Source organism: Pterocles gutturalis, unplaced genomic scaffold, assembly GCF_000699245.1.
Source record: "Pterocles gutturalis isolate BGI_N339 unplaced genomic scaffold, ASM69924v1 scaffold18720, whole genome shotgun sequence".
Classification (NCBI taxonomy): Eukaryota; Metazoa; Chordata; class Aves; order Pterocliformes; family Pteroclidae; genus Pterocles; species Pterocles gutturalis.
This window is the reverse complement of record NW_010138739.1, coordinates 27093-49056: the sequence shown is the minus strand read 5'-3', so window position 1 is coordinate 49056 and position 21964 is coordinate 27093. Positions and strand designations below refer to the sequence as shown.

Here is a 21964-nt window from a genome sequence, read left to right as displayed (position 1 = left end):
CTTTAAAAATACAAATAAATGCCATTTAATCTATCAAGACACACTACATGATAATTCAGAACTTTATTCTCCACTTTTTCTTATTTTTCAGAAGTCCACAAAAGCTCCTAACAGGGAGTCCTGCTACTTGAGGCCCTTTACAGGTCATTACAGCAACCGATCGCATCTCTTCATCTGCAATTTTCTAACCCCTCCTGCAAAAAGTAACACAAGCTCAGACCAACAGGTTCACCTCCACATCAGTCAGAAATGGGTTTCTTTGGGGAAAGGAGTTTAAAAGCCAAAGGCAGGACGTAGCACGGTCCCCTGAATGCACACACTTGCAGAACAGCCCAAGGCAAAGGCTGTGTCTTTGTATTTAATATGCCTTGGCAGATCTTGATTGTATCAGTTCATCATAGGTTCTGAACCTTTATCAACACCCTGCGGCAACAATTTCAATGACATTCTGTGTCAAGAGTTCTTTCAGTTTGTTTTGGACTTGCCACTTACTACCTTAACCTGACACTCCTTTGTTTCCTTACTGGGAGGGCCAGTGAGTAATACCTGCTGTCCTACGCTGCTCACTGTGTTAAAACTACAGAGAAGGAGGAACAAACTTTTTCATTACTCCTCCTCCCCCTGCGTCCCTACAGGGCAAAGATCTGGGATGAAGGAAACCAGCTGGTTCCTCATACTGGAGTGATCCATGGCTGTAACAATTCCTGCCACTCTTCTCCAGACCTCTGCCACTTGGACTGCATCTGTTTTTTTTTCTTCAATGAGATGAGGGAGGCAGGTCGCACGCTGCAGTCCAGATGAGAGCACACTACTGGTTCAGTGGCATACCGATGCTTTCTGGTTTATTTTTAATTCCTTCTTTGAAGATTCCCAGCACTCGATTTTGAGCTGACATTTTCATTGCAACATTCCATTATCATTCCAAGATCACATCCGCCACGGTCACAGCTCACCAACGGAGCAGCAGGTATGACAATACACACACTGAGATCTAACAAAAAGCAGCTTCAAATCGGACTGCCTATTTTACCAATATCTCTATAAGATTTATTTTCCCATATAGCTCTTTCAGAGCTGAGAGAGTTGTCTCCACAGAGCTAGTTTTTCTATTTTCTGCTAACAAAATCAGTACATTAAGACATTGACAGATTCCAACAGCTTCTTCAGCCCTAATTTAAATTTTGGAGTTTCAATTTAGTTTAAAAAAGGAACAGCAAGCATTTTTGTTAATCAGAGTCTCATGGCACGTAGGCACAGGGCTTGTTCACAGACAGAAGTGCAATCCACTTACTTTTTCCCATAACTGCTTCTCCTCCAGCTGCATAAGCATGTCCAGGATGTATGTCATATGGGCTGGGCCACTAAGATCTAGGATTTCCTCATTTATTGCCACATCATCCGGCCACTCGGCTAACAACGATGCCAGCACGTGCCTGGCGTAAAGAACAGAAGTCGCCTCATTTACACGGTACAGGTAGTCTCTCACAGCCTTTTTACTTCTCGAGTCCAGCTCCTTGTGCAAGAGTATTGAACTCTTGGTGCGACGTTGTTTGGCATAACTAAGCTGGAGATCACTCTCCGTGTTGGTTATCAGCTTCTGGGCAACTGGATTGGTTTCTTCCGTTGCTTTATCACAGAGTGCAGGCTTTGACTAAAAAAAAAAAAAAAAAAGAAATGTAAGTTGGAAAATAGGCTCTCAATAATTTACTTCCTTATCTTTGGATATCTGACCAGTCCAGACTGCAACCTGAATTGACAAATCACAGAATCATAGAATAGTTTGGGCTGGAAGGGACCTTTAAAGGTTGTCTAGTCCAACTCCCCCAAAATGAATTTGTCTTTTACATACTGAAAATCAGATCAAAGAACACAAAAGCGTGACCTCTCACACCTACAGGGACAGAATTCCTCAAAAAGCCCGTTTTCCTCCACAGCCCTCGCTCCACACTGATGCATTCACGCCTGTACACAGGAGCAGGAACAGCAGTTAGAATCCCAGCCTGAAGCGTTAACTGAAGCTGACCTACAGAGGCAAAGCACCAAAGTGCCGTGCTGTTTGTGACACTGAACGAGGCGAGCTGGGAGGGATCTCTGGAGATCATTTGGTCCACATCCCACTTACAGCTGAGCCACCTTCAAAATCAAGGCTTTGCCCAGTTAAGTTTCCAGGGGTGGATATTTCACAGCCTCTGTAGAAGCTGTTGCAATGCCTTTTTTTTTCTTTTTTTTTTTCTTCTTATAACTATGTGAAACTACTTCAGGAAGCCCTTGATCCAGTTTGCTATGGAACTGATAGACAACAGTGCTGGCAATACCACACAGCCAGGAATCAGCGCCCAGAAGAAATCAAGAGCTGTGGGATCGTGCTACTGAATGCAAAACCTCAAGCTTGCAAGTGTAGTGTCTACTTTACAAGATAAATTCATTGCTTCCTTGTTCTGCTGAGATTACTGCAAGATAACAATAACTTGCCAAAACAGTAACCCTTGGGCATAACCTTACAGTAATTAGATACAATCTCTCCTGTATAAGGAGAGGAAATTGCAGCATGCAATCACAATTTGTTCTCCTGACCTGAGAATCAAGTTCTCTTACTTCCTTAAGGAATAAATTACAAGGAAGAAATACTTGCTTCTTGTACCTGCTCATTCATTTTGATGTAAAACATTAACAACAGATTACTTTAGATGTTAAAAAAAAAGCAAAACCCAACACTCAGGTTTGACGTTACTAAGCAAAACTGAAGTTATTCAATGCCTAAATTAATTATTTCACAACGACTTTTTGCGGAAGCGTACGTACCAAACAGGGTAAGATGATCATATCTGTATCGACTGCTTTTGCACTCTGCTCCTCCAGCCTCAAGCGCTTGCTGGGTTGCCATTTCTGAGCCAGCGTTCGGATCCTCTCATCTGTTGTAATTACATCTCCATCAAACCTTAACGGAGGCAAAAGAAAAAAAGAAAGACACAGATGTGTTTTGAAAGTAACACAAACTAAATTAGTGCAATGAAATGCAAATTGATCTTCCCACCTTCTGTTTTAGAAAGATTCATTAAACTCTGCCTGCTTTTATCATATCATGTTAACTAGCTTCCATGTTCGAACAAGTCAAAGGTTTTACACGCTATAAAACTGCTCACCTCCAGGAGAACACAGTGGCTCCACAACATGCTTTGATTACTAGAAGCCACGTTTAAGCTCTCCGTTCTTCCTCAGTCACGAAAATTTAGAAATACAGCAGATCATCATATGGGAGTTATTATACTGAACAGAACATGCAATGTATTTCAGAAGCTGGTGACTTGTTTCCATAAATACAACCTAGCAGGAATTTATTTCCTGACCTTTTCACACATGAAAACCAAATCCTGTCCTTGGAACATTTTCTGTTTGGCACCTATTAGATTTCAGGTTACTACCCACACCTCGGAACTTTGTTTTTCTGCTGGACCCCGTCTTTCACATACCTCTTTTGAACTTCCAGGAAAAAAGAATCTGTTCTTTTCATCTGCAGCTCATACATGGCTCGAAGAATATGGAGAGGTGCATTGAGTGCATCGTGTGTCATCTGAGCAAGGAGGGGAGGAAAAAAAAAGAGGATGATATTACAAGGGAAAAAGAAAGATGAGTTTCTTTAAGGGTGACCTAGGTATTATTTTCCCACTTGTCACAGGGGTGGAATTAATGAAGTTCATATCTGGATTAGTAAAAATGAAAATTAATTTAGCAAAAAGCTTTATAATGATCTTGTAGTGTTCATTACTGCAGTTCTAGTTTATTTCTTTAGATAATGACACATTGAAATCATAGACCCATCTTGTGTAAATTTATGAGAAAAACAGCATTATAAAATACCAAATATTTTATGCAACCAGCAAATTCACTGTAACTTTAAAAGAGATAAAGTTAAGTACCAAAAAGCATATTTTGGTGGCTTCATCCAAACCCTCCAGAGGATCAAGCTTGTTCTGCTCTACATCACCAGGACCAACAACGGGTTGCTCCGCATCTTGATCTTGTTCCCTTTCTTCCAGCTCAGTATCCTCCCGTTCAGCCAGGGAACTGATCTCTTTCTTTGAGGAATACAGCATTATCGACAAAATCTGCACAGAAAAAACGTAGTATGTGGTGTGACAGCTGTAGATATGATCAGTGTACCTGCAATCAGCATTTTATAAGAACAATATAGACTTGGACAGCGCTTAACACAGGCTATTCTTAAAAAAAAAAAAAAAGCCACACCTAAAAAAAGAAAAAAAAAAAAACCCACCCAAACCACAAAACCAAACCATTTCCCACTTCACAAATGATTTACACTTTCCAGGCTGCTACAAAGACAACTTAAGTGATTAGCTCAAAGTTAAAAAAAAAAAAAAAAATAGAATGAGAGAAGAGAATTATTTAACCATTTCAGTATATCAAGGGTTTTAGACTCCTTAGATAAGAACAGAGCAGAGCTGAGTATCACCAAAAAGCCAGTGCACATCCCTACACACTCTCCTCCTTCAAAAACACGCCTTTGGCTCCAGCACAGCCAACACCACTGGTACTGGTAACAGGAAGAAAATAGTGTTACACACTTCCTTGGTCTTCCAGTTTGTGTCATCCCCAGTTCAGAGGGTTAACACAGGCAGAGCGACGGGAGACATGCCAGTGCTCAGGGCCCAGCACTCATCTGGTACCATGCTGCCCAAATGGGAGGACGGTGGGACACCTCGAGCCAAGGGCAGGAGGCAGCAAGGTCCTACAGTCCAGACTGGATTCCGCAATATTTCTAACCAACCACCTGGGACAACTTTTTAGAGGAATTCCAGGGCTTTACTCTTGTTGCTACTGTCCTAAGTGTGTATGATAAAACACGACTTGCCTATGATAAAACATAACCAACAGCTGAACCACACTTATCTTCCAGCAACTGAACACTCAGAAAGAGCGTGCCCCATGCAGACTGACCTCCCCATGCTGCACTGCCGTCATACCTTGTACATGTCAGCCAGTAATGCAAATAATATTTTTGAGACTAATTATTATTTTTTAAATTGGAGAATGGAATTTTCAAGAACAGTCTAAATAAAATTCGGAAAAGAAACTGCGTAGGTGATTAATGCCTCATCTAGCAAATTACTTCCAAATACAAACAGATGAATTGAAATCAGCTCCTGCTGTAAAGAAGTTGGACCATTATCTGCACAGTGATGATGGACAGAGGAAAGCAGACTCAGGGCTACAGTTCTGTGAACATTTTTATGAAGACTAATTAGAAATATTCTTGAGACTTTCTTCACAAGAGGGGCGTGCAGTGCCATAACCTTTCATGCCGCTCTCTAAAGCCTGACTGTTTACAAAACGTAACTGATTTTCTTACCTCCAAGTCTCTGAGAAGCCAGGTCTTACTGAAGCCAGTTCCTTTGCTACACTTCTTCACTAGGAGCTTGAGTAAACCAGATTGAAGAAAGGCAGCTTGGATCTCCTTAAAACCATGTATCTACACACACAAGCAGACAGATAAATACAAATCAATAAATAAAAAGGGAACAATGCATCACAATGCTTGCAAGGCCTTATCCCATGGCCTCACAGAAAATTCCTGCCCAGATCAACTATGGTAGGAATCTTTTTTTCTTTCATTTCCCTAAAAAACCCACCAAAATACAGACCCCCACTTCAAATACCTTAAGAGTATCATCCATGACACACACAGTACTATTGGGATGTCTGTTTTGCTCTGACAGTCAAAAAAAGAAAAAAATACAGATGCCCTCTGCAAATATTCCAGGAGTAAGAAAAGGGGGAAGTGAGCTTCCCTCCACACAGTGGTATCCCTATCAATTTCTTCCTCAGCCTCCATGAATGGTCAGCCCCCCCAAAGGAAAAGCAATCCAACTTTCAGCTCTGACTCCCAAATGCTATTTAAAGCCGAGCAGCACTTTCAGCCCCCTATAGACAGAGGATAAAAGGAGCCAGCTGTGAGAGAAATGAACGTGTGTTTGTTTCTCAGTGTGCTTGGTCAATACCCAAGTTCCTCTTCTGCAAGACAGAAGATGAATTTTTATTTATGTATCACATTCTATGTGTCAGGGAAAAGATACCTTAAGTGTTCTGTAGAGCCCCTTTAGAGCGAGTGACAAGACCCAAGTGGCTTCCACCGCCTCGGCATAGCTGCTGTCCATGCTGGTTTGCAGCAGGTGGGTGGATATAAGAGCAAAGTGCTGGAGGTACTGTCTCAGCTGGGTCTGGGAATCGCTGCCTTCTTGTTCACACTTCTGAATCAACTGATAGTCTTTCACTACAAAAGAAAAAAAGATATAATTCACTAGGTTCATCTTAAAATGCTGTGAAATCATCTCCTATGAGCAGATACGAGGAGGCTGGGATGTAAACATGATCCATACGTGAAGTACATTCTAATAACCACAGTCATACTAGAGAGACTGTAACACAACCCCCTATCTGCTTTGCTGCAGCAAAATTACGCTGAAATTATCTCAGATTCATTGAACAGTCAAGAAAATATTTAATTTTTCAGTGCAAATTAAAAAACCACTAAGTAACTTCCAGCAACAGCCGATTGTCTGCACGTTTGCACATAAACAGTTCAGCACACAAAGCAGCATGTGCGGTATTTTACAATTAAAAAGGGAAAAATTCTGACTTGCAATTGATATGATGAAATAAATCTTGCTGATCTTACTGTTTCAAATGTCAACAGTAAAAAAAAAAAAAAGCTTTTATATTCAGATCTTTCTTCAATATCAAAAAGCAGTTTAGTCTGTTGATTTTTCCAAGGGTATTTTAAACAACTTCAATAGTTAAATCTTAGGACAACCTTTGCTTTATTAACTTCATAATATTAGGTCATGTATGCCAAAGCTGAAAGCCCTTGCTCCTAGAAATCCAACTGATTTGTTAGATGTTAAATGTTTAGCTTGACTGAACATTTAAACAAGGCGAAATACAGGAAGAAAATTCTCTCTCTGGTACAATGAACGGGACCCAGGAGGTAACGTCTACCGTTGGATTTTTGTTCTTGTTTTCTGGTGGTTTGTGTTGTTGGGTTTTTTTTTTTTAATAGTCTTTAGACATCATAACAGTTAACACACTCCACCAATATGCCCTAGAATGGATTATTCTACAATATCTAGACATGTTCCCTGCAGTATACTCTATTTCATGTTGTATAACTCTTTTTACATTTTCATCTCAAATTTTAGGGGTATGCAGACTGTTCTGAAAAGTTCTTCCAGAGAGCAGGAAAGCAGAGAAGCCAGACACCTGACATTTTATAAAGCACATCATTAAACAAGTTGGGCCCGGCTTCGTGGCATGCTTTTCACAGGATCAGGGAAACCAGCCAGCAACATCATTTCAGAAGCAAGCAGTCGCTAAGGGGTATGTTTGTGTTTGTTCTGGAGTCTTCGCTCGCTAGTAGGCAGCACATCTTGCACACAGCGCAAACAGGCACATCAGAAAAACGCAGAGTATTTCTGGAGCAACTAAATGGACTACCCCAAAAGCGTTCAAGGCTCTGAGCACCTTTCCTTTGTACAGCAGCACCTAACTACGAAGAGGCATCATATGCACTTTTGAAATCTGCCATTGTTTTAAAACATGAAGCAGATGGCTGTAAAGGATACGACACAAGCAGTAAGCAAATCTCAAACCAGAAACATCAAAGACCTATTTCTAAGATTTCTCAATAAAGCAGTCAACAGTTTCTTAAATCCTTTTCTGAATAAATACCAGAGTTTTAAAAGAAAATGAGTCTCCATAATCTCTCCTGCAGAAGCTCCACAATTTGGTTTCACCTGTGAGCAGAAGATCAGGCGACTTACTAACAATGGTGTCGACACCCTGCAGACCTGCACAGAGCGGCTGAGTTAAAACACGTTTGGGTATCCACAAGAACCTGCAAGGAAACACCCTGTGATATAAATAAAATATAAAATGTCACAGAACCTGTTTTTCTCTTTCGAGTTTTGATGTCTACTACCACTGCCCTATTTTTCTCCGTGAAATGCTTCAGGATGATCACATTATGAGGCTCGTTAGCGTTGTCCACATACACAGAGCGAGTCCCCATACACAGCACCTGAAATTGCAGCAGAAGTTTCAGTTATGATTTAGAATACTTATTTGTAAATACACTTATCTTTTATATGGGTTACATCTGCTTATCCTTGATACCGTATTTTTCAGCTGAGCAATCTGCTCGCTGCCAGGTATGTGCTGATCTTTAGAAAATGGCAGTTCAGTTCTATTAAAAAAAAAAAAGCCTACAGTAACCAACTCAGGAGGCAATATCTCAGAGTTATGGCTATCAAGAGTGAGATTGGACTGTTTTGCCTGTATAAAAAGTTGGTTTTGATACTCAAAAGTACTAAGCACCCAAAGAACTGCAAGGCAAAACCAGCCGCGTTATTCTTCATTAGAGAAACAGTCACTGCGCGCAAGTGGAAAGATGGGAACCCTGACATACCCCGTGTTTTTGCCAGTTTATAACACACGTTCCCAGATGATGAAAACCCTACTATTTAGAAACAGAAACCTAAAAGCTCTAACCAATTTAGCTTCCTTTAGTACCGATAGGCCACTTACCTCAGGAAACCCAACCAGCACCAGTAGAGTGAAGATATTGGTGTGCTTTAGCTGGAAGGGCAGCTGCTTAATGCAGCGGTCCGTGAAAGCAGCGATCACGTCGTGCCACTGCGCAGAGGAGTTCAGAGAGCGAAGAATATCTGCCATGGAGCTTGCCCAGTCCAGACCTACCCGACTGGAAAGCAAGAGCAGCCTGCATTAGGAGGGCTGACTACAGACTTCAGGAACAATAGTTTCAGGTGAGACAGTGTAGCACTCTTAATCTGCCATAGTTATAGCTTTCATATCATTACATAACTGTTTTGCCAAACATCTGAAGCTTTCACGTCAGCTGACATATGAATTCTCTTTTGTTTTTCATCATTAGAGCATAAATACTAGTGTCTTTCCTTAACAAGTTTACAGTCCCAAATCAAAGTGTGCCTGAACATTATCACCTTTAATTGATAATTTTAGTTTGGATCTCAGAAGCTTTTCTTTGCACAACAGCAAGTGGTTTACTTCCCCACGTACGTGACTACCCGCTCTCTCTCTGTGGACTACACAAATAATCTAATGAGACTAGTCTCCTTGCTCTTAAAGTTAGTCTTTGAGAAACTCCTTTCTCTCAGCTGATCCTGTGGATATTCTCTCTTTACATTTCACATGCTTTTCTATTTGCTTATGGAGCTTTCCTATAAAACATAGCTACAATGAAAAAATAACACTGCCATATTTACCAAGCATGATATTAATGTTAGAATGCTTGAGAGCTTTCTCAAGATTTTGAAAACGGAACATCTGCCCTGCCCTTCCTTGCTGTTTCCAGTGCAATTTTATTATACAAAAATCTCTCCCTCGTACGTAAAAGGACCAGATCCAGAACTGGTGACAGTCACTACAGGACACGCTCTCCTCCTTTCCCAAGTTACTCAAGGGATAGGTAACTCAAGGGAGAGAATTAACGCCCTACAAAAAAAAGATAGGACTGTATTTTGGTTTTCCTCGAGGTTTCAAAGCCTTACTTCTTCCACCATAACATGCTATGTAGGTAAGCACAGGAATTTAAGTCACTCTTCAACAGACAGCCTTCTTTGGAAAGAAATTAAAAGATTCTCCCTGCAACAAGGGCTGCAGATGCTAAACCCTTCCCCTGATCAGGGTACAGGTCTAATTGATTGTCTACTAAAAAGTCCCTATGCATGAGGCACACATGAAAGAAAATCAATATTCATCGTTTAAAGTAAAAAGCACCTGTCCAAACACACAGCTCCCAGACTGAACAGAAGATGAGTTGTTTTCCAGCCTTCTGGCACGGTAGACCCATCTCCCGCAGCAAACAAATTATGTTTGGCTGAAAGGACTTTAGTCACTGCAGCATCCACTTCTGCAGGCTTAAGTCTCAGGATTAACTGCCCCAGAAGTCCCAATGTTAAATGGTAAGTTTCATTTAGGTGGCCAGCGTTTGAGATGACAACTTGAAACATCAGTGGAAGGATTTGTTCCAGGTTAATCAAAGACATTGTGGAGCCCTACGGAAAGAGAAAAAATCTCAGTAAGGCAGGGAAAGAAAACAAGACTTTTAGCCAAAGTCATAGCACATACAAAAATCTTCTGTTGTAATGGTCTTTCAAAGGGACAAAGGAAATGAGAAACTAGGTTCCTACTTCTGTCATTCACCTGTTAAGCTGACCTGACACGTAAACCTAAACTGATGGTTTAAACTTTGCAGGTGTTGGACAGTTACAATAAACTGCTTTACAGAGAAAATTCCCTTCCCTCCTCCCCCATGCGAGAACAAGCCCTTACATTCCTCAGTAACGTGAAATGTCTTAGACATTCTGATTCCCATTTTACAACATGTAAGCATCAAGAGCCCATCTCCCACAATTAATTCACTATGAATTGTATCCATGTTATTAGTGATATCTAGAAAACTACACAAACTGAAAGTAAAAAGAACTAACTGATTTGAAAGGTGGTAACATAGCTGCCAGCAATCCTAGAATCCTCTTCTGAGAGCATTCAGCAAAAACTTGCTCCTGGCTAGGAATTAAAACCTTCTCTGCTTGCTTCTGGGCTGAATCCTCTGAGAGGTAGTCATCTGCTTTTTAAATTAAAACAAAAGAAGAAAATCCCCCAAATTACATTCAAAATAAATTTTAAAAGCACGATAGCTTAATTTTTATAATTACAATCTAAGGACAAAAACTATTTTTTAAAAAAGTTATTAAAATTTGAAAAGCAAGTCTTTATAAGCGTGTATAAAAGATAGTAGGCAATGAGATTTACACCATCTATTCAAAACCATCAAGGACAGTACTACAGACTTACCCATTTTACTATCACAATTCTAACAATACTAGCCTTTAATAGAATAAGACACTTAGCTTCTCATTGCAAGTATGCAGGAACTCACAAGTATTGTGTTAGACCAACAGGAACTATAATCTCTACACATGGATATATATATATGGAATTCTACTCCCATTTCTAGAATCCTTTAAACTGATTGCAAGGTAGCAGCTGTTCAAAGCAGTCCGCTTGGCAGCTCACTCGCATTAAAGCCATTTGCAAATAGACAAAAATGGGTTAGGAACAAAAAATACAGCTGTTTTCTTTGCATATGAATAGATATTTCTGTGACAGGGAAAATGAGAAATAATCTTTTACCTGTTGGAGAAACATGATCACCCGCAGACAAGTCTGCCTCTTGTCTCAGAACAGCTTTCTCTGCAAAGACAGCTTTGCTTTCACTCCCTTGTTTTCCTACTTTATCTTCTGCAGGAGAATGGATTTCATTGCAAGCATCTCCTTTCCCCTAAAAATAAAACAAAGACACTAAAAGATTAAAACAAAATTTAATACCTGCAGAAACAGCCACGGAAGGAAGCAGACAGTCATCTGCATTCGACAAACATTTTTCCTTGAGTATCAAAACCTTTATTGGTTAAGAACTTCTCGATATATATGCCTCAAGCTTCCATACAGCAAAAAGACATTTTTCTATTTAGCTTATATCTCTAGACATACAATTACTACACTGTAATAGTTTAGACACTATAAAACTGTAGGAGACTCTTTCTCCTGCCCAAACAATGCTAACAGCTAGGGGAAACAGCTCTTTCAGAAAGCACATCCTTCGCCCCTTCCCTCCAATGCTTTTGTGAATCTGTTGCCTGTAAGAACATAAGGTGGTGCCTTTGTCTTTGATCAGCTGCATCTAATAAAAAAATGAACTAACCAACAACTGTGCCCTTGCTCCCCAACTTGTCCCTACAAAGGAGACCATTAACTATCCATCGTTTCCGTTCTGTATCCAGAACAGGATCCAATCCACCCATCTAACTGACACCAGGGGCTCTGTGAAGAACGGGTACTTACGTTACAATGCACAAAAGAGCCCGTGCTTCGTTCCTCATCCCTTCCCTTCACGGCTTTATCACCAGTATGACTTTTTGGAGCATCTGTGGGAGGACTGAGTGGACGAGTGTCGTTCTCTGGGAAGGATTCACCTTCAGGTAACATGCAGAGGAGAGCTACATTTTTCAGACCTGAAAGCAAGAAAGTTATAAAATTTTTCAGCTACTGAGAGGCAAGAGAGGCAAAGCCCAGAACTGAAACATCCTGAAAGAGAACGGCAAACTTCCCCTCGCACTCTTCCTTTGAATATCAACTCAATCAAAAATATGTTCACCACGATGATCACTAAATTACATAGTTCCATTAAACAATATTGTGACCAACGGGTGCTGACATTTTCCACCTCACAAAGATAACACCAGGGCAGAAGTGTTAATTCATTTAAGAAAGTGTTAGAGATACCTCCCAACCCTGTAAACGAGGAAAGGTACATGAAATTTGTCTTAGCTTTTAATCTTCTGATCACTTAGTTATACTATGAAATTGTATGTCAAAAACAAACATATTAAACAATTAGTAAAGTATTTGATGGCGGTGGTATTTCAGCTGTATTAGAGTTGCTGAAAAAAAAAACCCACCAGTAAACTACTTTGAATTTGAGTCTAGAATTTCTGATGCATTCTACACAGTCTCTATTGTGTCACCCTATTCTCTGTACTAGGTCTTAGTTCACAGAAATCCTCATTTCCAGACAAAGGGACATCATCTCCAGAAACTGATCTCATACCACTAATAAGGTTAAAAAAACCTTGCCAAGAGATACAGAACAAAAACCATTTTCCACCAAGTTATTTGCTTTCCTTCAAGTCCTCCAGTTGTCAGTGACATGTTAGTAACACACCACGAAACTACTGATTGATCCCTTGACAACAACTAAGATGGAAAAAAATCCAACCAAAGAGTTGCCAAGTTGTCTTCAACATTTATGTAAGCATAAAATTAATTTTCTCAAGCACCCTATTTTCCATGTTCCAATGACCCTGAACAACACTTGTTCTACATTTGCTTTCTACGTAAACAGTTATTCTCAGTGAAGTACACAGTAGCTTCCCCTTTCCTTTGGAAACTTCAAAGTGAGTAATCACAGACTTCTCTGACACTTGCTAGAAACCATTGTTTCGGTGGAGGAGGAGCTGACGCACCTTTTCCGTGCTGTGCCTTCATCAAGCAGTCTCCAATGAGCTGGATGCACTGATGCTGCAGAGTTCTGGCGTGACTGAGGATCTGTGAATCTAGCTTCTCTCCTGCTACTTCCTCCCCATTTGCCAGGTCTGCGCTGTAGAGAGTCAAAGCTGCAAAGAGCAGCCAGGAGTAATTGTGGACGTACGGCTGGATGAGCCTCTGGCGGTCACTGATGCGAATCGTCACCATGGGATACACTGTGATGCTGTGAGTGGGCAAGTGACTGGAAGAAGAAGGTACAGAGTTTTGAAATGCAGCTGCTCTCCTGCCAACCAGTGTAGCCACGAACACACAGCACCTTTACAGGAAACTGCGAAAAACCCTGTGCATTCCAGAGTTTCCAACTGGGGACCTGTTTTTTAAGATCTTTAGGGTCATGTGCTGAAACCTCTGTTGTCTAACGACAGCACTGTCCATTTCTTAGAATCACAGGATGGTTTGTGTTGGAAGGGACCTTAAAGCCCATCCAGTGCCACCCCCTGCCATGGGCAGGGACACCTCCCACTAGCCCAGGTTGCCCAAAGCCTCATCCAGCCTGGCCTTGAACCCCTCCAGGGATGGGGCATCCACAGCTTCTCTGGGCAACCTGGGCCACTGCCTCACCCCCCGCACAGGAAAACATTTCTTCCTCAGATCTCTTCTCAGTCTCCCCTCTTCCAGCTTCAAACTCTCACCCCTTGTCCTGTCACTACATGCCCTTGTAAAAAGTCCCTCCCCAGCTTTCTTCTGTCCTGTCACTCAGGGCTGGTAACTCTCCTTCTCCAACTTCCAGAGCCCTGGCTAGAAAACACCTGCTACCAAGTTACTACAGAGGTTGGGGCAGGTTTCCGAACGTCAGAAATTCTTGCTGAACCAGTCCTATATTTGCCATGTCTCTCCAAAGGACACCAACTAGATGTTCCGATGCCAGACACAACCTTGCAGGAAGCAACACGACAAGGACTGACTGTACGGAGTTGCTAATGTCACTTCTCTGCCAAGTACCGTGGGGGAAACAGAATCACACATTTAATACCTGTCAGAGTATTTCTTTGCAGAATAGCATCCGTAGCAAAGATCAAAGTCATCGCACACGTTGCAGTTCATTCTCCGACCTATGATAACTCCTTGGCAGTGATCACAGGCGTACTCCATGTTAACCATTTCATGGTCATCCTCATGTCCTTCGGGTTTAACTCCACCTGTAAAGAAATATTTTAAGATTTCCCTGTAAATCCTTTTTGCTAAAGGATCTTTCTTAATTTCGTGTTCAGATTAGGACAAGAAAAGCCTAGTATTTCTAAAATGTCCAGAAGAAAAGTCTTTCACTTTACAAATAATTTAGAAGACACTATTTTGGCTTCAAGTATAGGGTTTTGAGGGGTTTTTTAACAATTCTTACCAAGAAAGCAAGTTTTACACAGATCCATGTCATTGCATTGCAGACAACGGTAGCGATGCCATGGCGCAATTTCATCACAGCCGTCGCAGGATATATCCACGTTCAACAGGTCACAGTAACGAGCAACAAACATGTGCATCTAGAGCAATAAATGGACACAGTTTACTGGATGACTTTGAGAAAGCTCTTTTTAGGCAGAAAGCAGAACACTTCCCCTGCCAAAAATGGATGGGGATCTTTTCATCATTTTAGACTTTTGAAGACCTACAGGAAGTCAGAGATCCAACTCACAAAAAATCAGTTTAAGCCAGATTCTTTTCTCTCCTTTGTGCTTTTAAAAGCAAGTGTCCCCATTACCCCTTCTGCAGATAAATAAGCAAATCATGAGGTCACCTTTCTCTGCTTCTCCGGGTCAGCTTGAGCTATCTTTTCATACCAGGTCTCAAACATCACATCCTGACATTCATCCATCCACTCACAGTTTTGCTTGTAGTCTGCAATTTCATCTTCTTCACTCCACTGACTAAAAAAAGAAAAACAAGCTCAAAATTAAGTTTGAATGCAATCAGGCTTCCTCTAACATCATCTGGGATACTACTATTTTTTTTTTAATGAAGTGCTATAACATGTTAATACAATCAGAATTGTGGGAACTCCAGATCCCTTGGTTAATAAATGACCATATAGACACCTGCTTCTTGCCTCTGGGACAAGTTCTTAAACACACATGGGAACCATAATACAAAATCAGAAAAATCTACAGCTACAAAACGGATTTTGGTAATGCTGGCAGATCAGATGAGACATTTTAAAAGCTTTTGGGCTTTCACATTTGCCCATGTGTAAGAAGTACAACTACTATAATATTGCAACATGCAGGTGTTAAAAATATTTGATATTTATCAAGACAAGAAACAGCGTTATCTACCTTCTGCTACACTGCTAAACAAGAAGTGTTCCAGCAGTAATCAGGTTAAAGATAAGAAATTTTAACAGTTTTTGCACTAGTAATGCTGCAAAAAAATTGAAATACTTCAGTGAAGTCCTTGGATACTGGCCAAAATTATGCCATACTTGTCAACAGTACTTTCACCGCTTGTTCCAGCCAGTTCATGAGCCTTTCTTAGTCAAAATAGTATCAACACGTACTACTACATGAAAGTTGTGTTCTTCCCGACTCACCAAATGACACTGTCGTGTACACTTATGTTTTCTTGTGATGTCGTCATAAGGAGCTGCGGTAACTGAATCCCAACGAAGAAGGAAAGATCGCTCGGTTCCCAGCTCATATCCAGAAGGTGCAGCAGAGTTGTTTGCACACATGATAAGGCAGGAAGCAATGATCTAAATAAAAACACAAGACAATAAACCACGATAGCTCCAACCTCAAGTCAAAACAGCACATTTGGGGAGCAAGTGGGGACAATCGCTGAGCACTGATCTCCAGGCTTTACTCTGCGTTAAATCAACTATGTGCCAGAAACCCAGGCTTACTAATGCAGAAACTTATGAAATTTAGCAGGAAGCATAGCCAATGCAATTTGAAATAAAGATGCTCTCCTTTACGGATCCAGCTGGAACAGAGCTTATGCTACAGCCTGAGCTTTAGTGAGAGGGTTTGTCTCTGCAGTATGTTTTCTCGACATTTGCAGGAACTTGTCCTCTTTGAAATCTCTGCCACATTCACTTGAAACTGGACAGAGGACTTGGAGGTTATTAGCAGGGAAACAGACATTAAGTCACAAAACTTTAATTTCTTTAGGACACCTGACTATAAATCCCAACAATTCTAACAACAATGTTAAAATGACGGTTGCAGAATTGTGGTATTTATTGTGGCATTACTCTTGCCAAAGTATTCCATAATAAATTTGCTATTTCTAGTATTTTACTGTTAGGCTTCAAAAACATATTGCAGAATTATAACTTCAAAATGCAATAAGTCCAGGTTTTAAAATTGACAAATACATTGTGTTTTCCTGCATAGTATCACAAGATCAAGGTTCCTTATAGAATCACAGAATGGTTTGGGTTGGAAGGGACCTTAAAGCCCACCCAGTGCCACCCCCTGCCATGGGCAGGGACACCTCCCACTAGCCCAGGTTGCCCAAAGCCTCATCCAGCCTGGCCTTGAACCCCTCCAGGGATGAGGCATTACTTAGTTCTGTAAATAATGCAAAGTATAGTCAAATTGAATAAGGCATTAAACAATAATTAACAAATTAAATGGGAAGAGTGAGGAAGAACAAGAAAAAAAAAATCTCACATAAGTAATGCAAGCATTGCACTGTACCTGTCATTAATAGCACTAAATCCCTTCACAGAATTTACCAGGAACAAAACAAGCTGATAGTAGGACTCTCGAATCTCTTTGTGTAGCTCCACACCACAGCCTTCCAAGTTTCCAAAGTAGCTAGAAATTAAAGACTCAGTTTAGTAGTCTGGTATTCACCGCTGCATTCCAGGTAGCACGCTTTGTGCAAATTTTGCAAACAGACAATCTTCTAAACACTGCCCGCAAGTGGGAAGGATGTTAGCTTTGTTGAAAATGCCATCTGTCATTTCCAAAGAAAAAGAAAAGAATCCAGTACCAGAAATCAGGAGTTAAAAGACAAAACAGGCAAAGAGAATATTCTTATGGCACACATGAAAGAACATTCCTTCAAATTAAAAAGGTGCTGTACAAAGATCTAATCAAGTTCTTAAAGGAAATCAGTGCTCTGCAAGATGACCATGAAAAGCTCTTGACAAGCAAGAAACCAGCGCAGAGTTCAGGCAGCATCTAAATCCAAACGAACCACAACAGCAGAGTATTTGCTCCTGCTTTGAGAACGTGCTTTCAAGTTGGAGTGCTTTCTAGTTGTACACAAAACTTGAAAAAGCTTCCAAATTATCCTTCCTTACTTAGCACAACAATTGCACCTGCATGCAATCAGTATGATAGTTTCACCTCTCTTTTGTGTGTACAGGCATGCCCTAGAACAGGGACCTTGGCTTGCACGTCCATCACTTCAGCCTCTGACATGAGTCTATACCACCCCACAGCAAAGTCTGTTTTGTACAGGCATCACATCCAAAGTTATGAAAATGTATGAACAAGGAAACGGTTGACTAAGAAGATACTAAGACTAAGTTCTTCCGCCAGATGGGTATTATCTTGATTTACAAAGTAAGTCCACAAAAATTACAAAGACACAACGCTGCAAGCTGTGCAATTACAAGTTGAATCGGTTAGATCACTATAGCTTTACCGGATGAGGAAGAAACCAACCTAGAACTAGACAGGAATTTAAACTCAAGCAATAACTGAGGGCTCTACAAGCTTTTCGAGTTTGTTGTGATCTGAGTGGAACAGTAAAGATGTTCCTAGGTATCCACACTGTGATTCGACCACTTGATATTTACTGCTGTAAATACCTGTGCAACTAAGTCCCACTTGAAAATAATTATTAATTTTTTTAAAATGAAGCATGCAAGATATACATAGTAGACTAAAAACAAATCCTCAGGTCATATTTTTATTACCCATATGGATTAAAAAGCAGCAACTTTCTACTGTTTTCAATTCACATGACTGGGAGAACACAAGGATTAAAACACATGACTGAGACTTGTCTAAACAATTACTTACTTTGTAAAATCCTTCTGACAGGCTAGAAGTTCTAAGAGAAAAAGTACACACGGTGGATGAAAACAGTGTGGCTGCCCAAGCAAGTCTAGGCAATGGTGGATTGTCTTGAGCACTTCCAAAATACTCTGCCCTTGGGATTTTCTCAAAGCAAGAACCTTTAAAACACTAAGAAGAGAAAAAACAACATCTATGAGGACTTCAAAGCATCGTGCTTAAAAAACCCAAATAAATCACAATTCACTTAACTAGTTAAACAACAGTTTGGTATCTAAATTGTCAATTATATTTCAGCAGTGCTCTATTGCATTTGGAGTGAGTGATAAAGCTTCAACCAGAACCCAGCCCTTCCTCCACCTGTCCAAGGTTTAGAGACAAGCTGAGAACTGGAAATCTCTTTTGATTTACCTGTTCAGAATATCAGGTAATTTAGTAAGAGATTAAACTAATCTATATTTGGTATCACGGATTTCTATCTAGTTCCGCTATACCATGTCTCCAGTGTTTGGACGTAAGCAGCAAAACACCACTGCAAACAGATCTCGATAAGCAAGACAAGAAACAGCCAAGTAACTGTTCACACATTCTGAAGTTCTGCATGACAGAAGTGAATCAAAGGAAATCACACTCTCTACGAGTCCCTAAATGGTTGTGAATAACTGAAGATTGACAACTATTTATGTACAAAATGATTTTCAATGCTATCTTGCAGATAAAAGATGTTTTATTCCATCTGAAGAGGTCTGAAGACAAGTTTCTGTATTTTATATTCGGCAACATTTTCAATTGGCTTACCTTTCATGTGAAAGTGATTGATCCTTAATAAAGTCTAATATGTTTCTCAATATCGGATATTTCTCCTTCACGGTAGGCACAGCTCTCGGCTCTTCCATTGATCTGAAAGACAGCAGCCTTAGTCTTCCGCGGCTGAACTGAGATTTTCGTGTAGGAGTGGAAGGAGGTGATGATACATCTTCTTGCTGTGACACTGGATTCTCAGCAGGCTGACTAGGAAATGCAGATGCTGCTTCTGTTTGGTGGGGGTCTGGAACTTGTCTAGTCTTTGTATCAGATTGTGCCGTTTGGCCCCCCTCTTTTGAAACAGGATGAGTTACTCCCTTGGAAGACTGTGTGTGTGCTGCCTGGAAGTCTGTGTCCACAACAGAACCTTTTCTTTGGCATTTATCACCGACGTGCTGTTGGATATTATCAATATCTTGGGCTTCCAAACTGTCTGAAGCAGAATCTTTCGTCTTTGCTCTTATAGGCAAAAAATTCAGTAACAAAAGGCTCTTCTGCATACAGAGTTTTGCTGCAGCATAAAAAATTAGACGAGTTAAAATCACAACAATGGAACGTCAAACTTGCTATCTTCTGCTCAGGAAGAAAGTGATTTATCTTGTTCCTCCTGAGCCAAGGCAGCTCAGAAAATACTGGTTTTCTTATTCTATTGATCATGACGCTATCGGTTACTTAATTCTAGATTTCCAAATGATAAATTTGAATAATCACACTGAACCATATGAAGCACACAGTAGTCAATGAGAACACATTTTATCCTAATAACTGATTTTAGCGTAGCAGCAGACTGTTAATTGTAGTAACAGGCATGTACAAAACCAGATGAACCTAAGTTCAGACCCAGGTGACCCAAGTGAGAGGCCACTCCCTGCAGAATTTTCTCATGTACTATTTCCTGCAAGGAACAGCAGAACACAATCCCAGCCAATTCACGTAACGTACACTAGTTTATCTCTTAAAGTATTAAAAAGTAACCCCAGTTGCTAACTTACCTTTCACAGCAAAAATAATGTCTGAGATTTACAAGGCAAAGCTTTAGGAAACTGCCCGGACTGCTTATACATTTGGAAAGGCAACACTTACCAAGAGTTTCTGGGTTCACTCCACTCGCTTCTGCATTCTGTTTCTCCTCTGTATCATTTCCCCTACCCATCAGGGATTTCTGTTTCATTTCCAACTGTAGACAGGATGTTACAATAGTTAAAATATGACTCCTCCTGTGCATCTATACAGCAAGGCAGTACAAAGACTGCACTGCATTACAGGAATTTAATCTCAGGAACAGATGGCAGTGTTTACTAACCCCTACTGCAGAACAAACCACCCAGTAGTCTAGAAGAGCAGTACCTACACTATCAGGGCAGACAGCACAGCCTCATACTGAGATGCTCAGGGTTTGCAGGCTGAGACCCTTCCCTGACTTGTGACTGGATGTGCATCAGCCCTACAGGAAGGAAGAGTCCCCCCAGCTCTCAGGAAAAGATACACAGCTCATCATGAGAGAAGCTTCTCCAAAAGCATCGTGTCGCCTAACCAGTGAGCACTGGCAGATGCAAACATCACCTGTCACGCAACGGGTGCAATGCAATTACTCGTCTTATCATGCATCTGCACTCGTTGCATCTCTAGTGTATCCAGCTGCCAGGAATTCCTGCAGGCAGGGAGGTCACAAGATAGCAGGACAGTTAATTTGGCCATCCCCCATCCGAAGGGCTTACGGGAGCAGCAGAAAAGCAGGCTGTAGACTGACTGAGCTGTTCTCAAAGGCCACATAGTTCACATTTACAATCTCCTGCAGACTAGTGAAATCCGAATGGATTTAGACTCTCTGCAGCTGCAGGAGTTGACACAGACACCTCTCCCCAGGCTGGGAGCTGGTGACACCAGTTCTTGACATAAGGCTTACGTTTCAAGGAAAATTATGGGCAAAAACCATACTCTGTACTGCAGCCAGTTACTTAAGCGCTTGTCAAAGCAGCAATTATTTCCTTTCCTGTTAGCTCTGCCTTACTGTAAAAATGACGTTTAAGACAGACGTCTTTCTATGCTAGACCTCAAAGAACTCCCACTGCTGGGTAAGAATCTTCCTAATGAACAACACATATTCTTGCTGGAAGAAATAACACAAATAACTGATTCGGAGTCAAATTCAGCCCTAGATACTCATGATGACACATTGGGGGCTGAGGGAAGGAGAGAAGCATAAGAATGCATTTCAATGTTTGAAGTTTAGAAGTGAATATATGTTCCTCCTAAGTGAAAACAATCAACCTAGAACCACTGAAGGAAAACACTCTTCCACTCCCCTCCTTCACGTTGCCTTGTAAAATACGCAGGTAAATGACATTGTAGATACCCTCCAGAGTGCTCTTACCATCCATATTCTAATGGAATCAGCCAGGGAATATACTTGGGCAAACTCCTCACTCAAAGGCACCTTGCCTCCACTGTTGACTGAAAATGAGAAAGAAGAGTCCTGTTCAGTTACAGCTCCATTGCCACACAACTCGACTATTTGACTAACAGCATGCTCGAGCCTTCCCTTCACCTCTTAGGCAATCCTTAGAATTACACTTGTAAGAAAAACAGGGAATAAGAACTGCCAACTTTCATACGCCTTAAATACATCAACTGCACCTTGACAGAGTTATTTGCAAAGTTAAATATTAATATCTTTCTTGTCTCTTCCCAAAATTGACACCTGCAGTCAGGGAAAATAAAAGCCTCTCCCTACACAAATGTGAACAGATATCAGAATGATCAAGAAATGCTTAGTACTACCTTTAAGCTCTCTTTTGTTTTATGCTATGAATTTCTGGAATGGACTTTCAAGATCAATTTACAAAAAAAGAAAGGCTTAACAAAACAGTTTCCATCAAAACTGGCCTCACAATGACTATGGAGGAAAAAAAAAAAACCAAAACATTCCTATTCAGGGTCTTCCCTGTCTCATTCACAATTTTTTTTTTAAT

At 40.7% G+C, this 21964-nt stretch overlaps 1 protein-coding gene across 1 annotated transcript in view; it reads right to left on the bottom strand.

Annotated features, from left to right (window-relative positions):
• The window catches only part of ZZEF1 (zinc finger, ZZ-type with EF-hand domain 1), a gene marked incomplete at its 5' end in the record, with an annotated part of 51921 nt that overhangs the window by 6775 nt on the left and 23182 nt on the right, over positions 1 to 21964 (bottom strand). The window contains 22 exons of the mRNA XM_010083127.1: positions 1292 to 1651; positions 2803 to 2938; positions 3471 to 3571; positions 3918 to 4106; positions 5369 to 5488; positions 6093 to 6289; positions 7960 to 8092; positions 8599 to 8773; positions 9832 to 10109; positions 10545 to 10684; positions 11251 to 11398; positions 11962 to 12131; positions 13143 to 13405; positions 14198 to 14363; positions 14564 to 14702; positions 14957 to 15086; positions 15746 to 15907; positions 16857 to 16976; positions 18195 to 18359; positions 18987 to 19503; positions 20076 to 20169; positions 21367 to 21446. Of these exons, the coding sequence (XP_010081429.1) occupies positions 1292 to 1651; positions 2803 to 2938; positions 3471 to 3571; positions 3918 to 4106; positions 5369 to 5488; positions 6093 to 6289; positions 7960 to 8092; positions 8599 to 8773; positions 9832 to 10109; positions 10545 to 10684; positions 11251 to 11398; positions 11962 to 12131; positions 13143 to 13405; positions 14198 to 14363; positions 14564 to 14702; positions 14957 to 15086; positions 15746 to 15907; positions 16857 to 16976; positions 18195 to 18359; positions 18987 to 19503; positions 20076 to 20169; positions 21367 to 21446 (3983 nt within the window). The remainder of the gene's footprint in view (positions 1 to 1291; positions 1652 to 2802; positions 2939 to 3470; positions 3572 to 3917; positions 4107 to 5368; positions 5489 to 6092; positions 6290 to 7959; positions 8093 to 8598; positions 8774 to 9831; positions 10110 to 10544; positions 10685 to 11250; positions 11399 to 11961; positions 12132 to 13142; positions 13406 to 14197; positions 14364 to 14563; positions 14703 to 14956; positions 15087 to 15745; positions 15908 to 16856; positions 16977 to 18194; positions 18360 to 18986; positions 19504 to 20075; positions 20170 to 21366; positions 21447 to 21964) is intronic.